This window comes from Diaphorina citri, unplaced genomic scaffold, assembly GCF_000475195.1.
Source record: "Diaphorina citri unplaced genomic scaffold, Diaci psyllid genome assembly version 1.1 scaffold639, whole genome shotgun sequence".
Lineage (NCBI taxonomy): Eukaryota > Metazoa > Arthropoda > Insecta > Hemiptera > Psyllidae > Diaphorina > Diaphorina citri.
The window spans coordinates 65,694-70,737 of record NW_007378072.1 but is presented as its reverse complement, the minus strand read 5'-3'; the positions used below and the strand labels follow the sequence as shown (position 1 = coordinate 70,737).

Genomic DNA, 5,044 nt, shown 5'->3' with positions numbered 1-5,044 from the left:
ATTTACATTTCTGGTTTGAGATCACTCGTTTCGGTTGAATACTTGCCGATACAATACTGCTGATGTTTCTCCAGCCATGTCTTAGTTTTTGTTTGCTACCGCTGCGAGTTGTCATGGGAGAACTTGGATGACCAATACTCCTTGACTTAGGAGTGCTAGATACTTTATTTTGTCTCACTTGAGTACTCCTTTCTGAAGACAGACTTTCTTTTGACTTGGGAGTGCTTGATTTTTCTTTCATTAGCCTCAACCGATAAGTCTTTTCTACAGTGGAGTTGAAAGTGCTTCTAAAGTAGATCACCCTAAGAGACCAATCAACTCTGGTGTTAAAACACATAAAGGCAGTGAAAAACTATTGGAGGAAAATTTGCCAACAGTTAGTGAAAAGATTAAGAAAACTAAACCATCAACAAATGAAATTGGAAAGAGCCTAAGAAGTCTTGAAAGGAATAACAAAGAGAGTGTCAGCACTAAGAAATCCGCAACTTGGTGTTCTTTGTTGTTTTTCTCTTGAAATCAGCTGTCTTCCAGTTTCCGACATTCTTGTGATTTTTATTTCAGGCTTCTCTTCTTCTGCATCAGATCTAGGTGTGGTGGAATAACTACTCGTCATTTTCGAAGAATTTATATGAGTTATTTCGTTTGTTTTTCATAATTTGTTCCTAGTTGTGTGATTTAAATAGTGTTGTACGTTCGTTTGAATGTTCTCTGAGTTTTGATTCAAGAGAGCAGGATGGCAGCTATCAGAAAGAAGTTGGTCATAGTTGGAGACGGCGCTTGTGGTAAGACATGTCTGTTGATTGTGTTTAGTAAAGATCAATTCCCCGAAGTCTATGTTCCAACTGTATTCGAAAACTATGTCGCCGATATTGAAGTGGATTCAAAACAAGTAGAACTCGCACTATGGGACACAGCAGGTCAAGAAGATTATGACCGACTCCGACCACTTTCCTACCCTGACACCGATGTCATACTGATGTGTTTCTCTATTGATTCACCTGACAGTTTGGAAAATATACCCGAAAAGTGGACACCTGAAGTAAAACACTTCTGTCCTAATGTACCAATCATTCTGGTTGGGAACAAGAAAGATTTGAGAAATGATCCAAACACAATTAAAGAGTTAAACAAAATGAAACAGGAACCTGTCAAACCGGAGGAAGGACGTGCTATGGCACAGAAAATCAATGCATTTGCCTATTTGGAGTGCTCTGCCAAAAGTAAAGAAGGTGTACGTGAAGTGTTTGAAACAGCAACCCGAGCTGCTCTTCAAGTGAAAAAGAAGAAGAAGGGCCGATGCAGATTGTTGTAGAGAGGTACTTAAGTATCTGTTTCTACAGAAAGTCATATCACAAACCAGTTATATTCAGAGAAGAAAATAATTCACTCCACAATGATCAAGTAAACAAGAAATGTATTACATATTAACATACTTAGTTTGTATTTTCTATTTGATGTCATGATTATGATTGAATGATAACAGGGTAAAACTGATGTATATTATTGTTCTGTGCACCAGTCCAATGAGTCTCTATACTCCTTATTACCCATTACTTACATTTCACATACTTGCCATGAGTGAATATCTGGTAGTTGGGCTTTTCTAGCATATAAGAATGACCTAACATTTGAAACCAGTTTCAGAACCCATCTAAAATTACCAACAATTAAGGTTTAAAGTCAGTTTACCTTTGAATGTGTAGTTGTAAGAGTCTGAAAAAAAGCATTCCTTTAGGTTAGGGGATTGAACTATCAAGGGATACCAACTTCTATTGTCAAAAAAATGGATCTCCCTTCTGTCTAGAAAAGCCCAAATTCCAAACAATTTGAAATCCTCTGTTTAGAGAATCCTTTATTCTGAATTACATAACACCATATAGTTCATTGGCATGTTTAGACTTTATTTAAATTTAAGTCTATTGTAGCATTCTGAACTCTTTACAACTTGAGAATGATTAAGCTATTGGCCTACAATTACCAAATATCCTTTCTACTATCATGTAGGTATGTTATTTTTCCTGTAAATCTGGACTCTGTCCTCTTTGTGCTTTTTAGTGGCCTCCTTCATCACATTTCATCATAATTATACTTGGGCATAGGAAAATCAATGTTTTTCATATGTTGAGTTTTTGGTTGATACTCATTTTTCTAAACATAATAAATCCTCATCCTTTTTCCAATGGGCTTTTTTGTATTGCAAGGATTTTTGATTTGTTCAAGGAAAAATATTTAGGTTTAATCTGTATTTTTCTATGTTACCTACCAGTGTAAATCTTGGAGTGACCAATTACTTGTGTAATTTCATATTGAAATGACTTACCTATTCTATAACTATCAATTGGACACAAACATACCATATTCAAACCTCAGATAATTTAACTGAAAAATATGTAAAACTATGTTTATTTTGGTTTATGTTTTTTAATGTCATTTGCCTTCTTTGATTTTAATATTATTCACAAGCACACCCAAATGATTATTGAATAGGTAGGTATGTTTAGAAAGAAAAGTAACCTATTGGTCATACTCCTTTATAGGTTATTGAAGTTTCTGATGAACTTTTTTGAAACCCCCCAGTTTCAGAACCCATCTAAAATTACCAACAATTAAGGTTTAAAGTCAGTTTACCTTTGAATGTGTAGTTGTAAGAGTCTGAGTCTGGAATAAACTTTTATTGAGAACAAACTGTTTTTGTGGCCTCCAGATATTTATTTTTTGTGAAAGAAGAGTTGTTTGTTGTATGTTTAGAAAGAAAAGTAACCTATTGGTCATACTCCTTTATAGGTTATTGAAGTTTCTGATGAACTTTTTTGAAACCCCCTTTTTTTGCCATGTTGAAAGTTATCTGGTTTGGTGTTTTACTTTCAAGAGACCCATGAAGACCTATGCTTTTACAAGTATTTACCTTGTTGTCCAATATGTTGATCACAGTCTGGAATAAACTTTTATTGAGAACAAACTGTTTTTGTGGCCTCCAGATATTTATTTTTTGTGAAAGAAGAGTTGTTTGTTGTTTTTGGGAATAAATGATTGAATGTTTGTTTGTCATGTACTAAATTTAAATAAGCTTACACTTGTTGTTCCTTTTTTGTACTCCTATTTCGGTAGACATGGCTTTATTGTTCAGGGTTTGAGGGATTGTACTCACTTTTTTCAGTACCTACAACAGTAATGAAATATTGTGTGCAAAAGTGTACTAGTTTCAGGTGATTCTGTTAATGAAAAATGATTTTTGTACTCCTATTTCGGTAGACATGGCTTTATTGTTCAGGGTTTGAGGGATTGTACTCACTTTTTTCAGTACCTACAACAGTAATGTATGGACTATGAAATATTGTGTGTAAAAGTGTACTAGTTTCAGGTGATTCTGTTAATGAAAAATGATAATAAATAAATAAATAAAAATAAACAATAGGTAACAAAATGATAAATTTGCCAACACACTTTTAGCATCAACTAGTAACAAATGGGAAGGTTTATCTTGTAGGAAATTTTCAATTTTGTGTTATACCTGTTTTAGCAAAACTGAATTACAGTCCCCCCTCTTGAATTAAAGTCACTCTTTTGTATACAGGAGAAAGTCCATCTTAAATTAAGCACACACAATATTTGTCTATTAAAAAAATAAAACCCCTAATTTATTATATTTTCCTCTATTTTTTCTGCTTCTCTTTGACAGTGCTTTTGTCAAGTTACACTTTTTCTAATATTATTTTTTTCGTTATTAATGTTATTATTTTCAATCATGGAAGAGTGACCCTAATTTATTATATTTTCCTCTATTTTTTCTGCTTCTCTTTGACAGTGCTTTTGTCAAGTTACACTTTTTCTAATATTATTTTTTTTCGTTATTAATGTTATTATTTTCAATCATGGAAGAGTGATATTTTTATTTTTACACTGTTCCATGGTTGACTTGGAAGCTAGGTTTGTGTTCAGAACTTTTATTTTACTACAAGGAAAGGACTAAAAATTTGTTTTGTCCTTTCTTAAAATGACCAAATTACGGACTTCACTCATTAAAAATCTTGTTTCAAGGATTGATAGAGGGAGTTATATTATCATTATCATACTTGAAGAGTGAAGACCTTATCTGCTTAGGATAACACCCTAGGTGGGTATCAATCCCACAACCTAACTCTTACAAGACAGGTGTGCTCCCTTCCATGTTAACTAGGCTGGCAAAAAAACTCTTAAAAAAAGGGTGTGCCCCCTCCCATTTTAACTGGGGGGAAAAAAAAAAAAAAAAAAAAAAAAAAAAAAAATCAAAATTTTGTAGGAGTAAAAATACTGAAACTAAATAATATCAAGTTTTGTGTAGGAAATGATTTTGAGTTTTGACAGGTAACTCAACATTTAACATTTCTTGTTATGAACACATACTGTATTTATTTTCTTTTTCTTTTTGTAATACTTTTTATAATATTATTTTAGCAATTAATTATATTATTTTTTCAGAGTTATTTCTATGTATTAAGAAAATCATACTTATTTTTATTTTACATTTATTTTTTTCAAGTTTAAAAAGTAATTATAATAAAAGTACATGATGCGAGTTTGTACCGTATGAATACAATATTGTATGATTAAAAATATACCCATATATTCATTCTTAAAAAAAATCTGGAGTGTTGGAAATGTGTTTCATTTTCATGTTTTTCTTTTCAAAGTAATTAAAAGCAAGTACCACCCATATATTCATTCTTAAAAAAAATCTGGAGTGTTGGAAATGTGTTTCATTTTCATGCTTTTCTTTTCAAAGTAATTAAAAGCAAGTAGTATCCTGTTTATCCTAAGCTTCTTTTGAAGAATGGCCTCATTAAATAAAGCAAAAAAGAAGAAAAAAGTAAAAAAAAAACATTATGAACCCAGTTAGCTTGGAAAGTTGCATGCCTTGTAAGCGCTAGGTCGCGGGTTTGATTCCTACGTAGGGCGCACTTTATCCTTCTCTTTCAATTTTTATTTTGGGTTGAAAGGACCTCCATCATTAGGTTCTGTTCCCTCGGTCAAATACTGTAGTAATAAAATAAGATTGAAAAAAAAT

The 5,044-nt window shown here is 32.4% G+C and overlaps 1 protein-coding gene across 1 annotated transcript; it reads left to right on the top strand.

Moving 5' to 3' along the window:
• Positions 1-545: 545 nt before the first annotated feature.
• On the top strand, positions 546-2,469 carry LOC103510737 (ras-like GTP-binding protein Rho1). The gene has a single exon (XM_008475424.3). It carries the CDS (start codon positions 734-736, stop codon positions 1,310-1,312), a length of 579 nt encoding a protein of 192 aa, XP_008473646.1. The 5' UTR covers positions 546-733; the 3' UTR covers positions 1,313-2,469.
• The last annotated feature ends 2,575 nt before the right edge of the window (positions 2,470-5,044 follow it).

Bases quoted from the DNA above. Each gene is read 5' to 3' on its own strand.
- LOC103510737 (XM_008475424.3), top strand. From the start codon at position 734: ATGGCAGCTATCAGAAAGAAGTTGGTCATAGTTGGAGACGGCGCTTGT.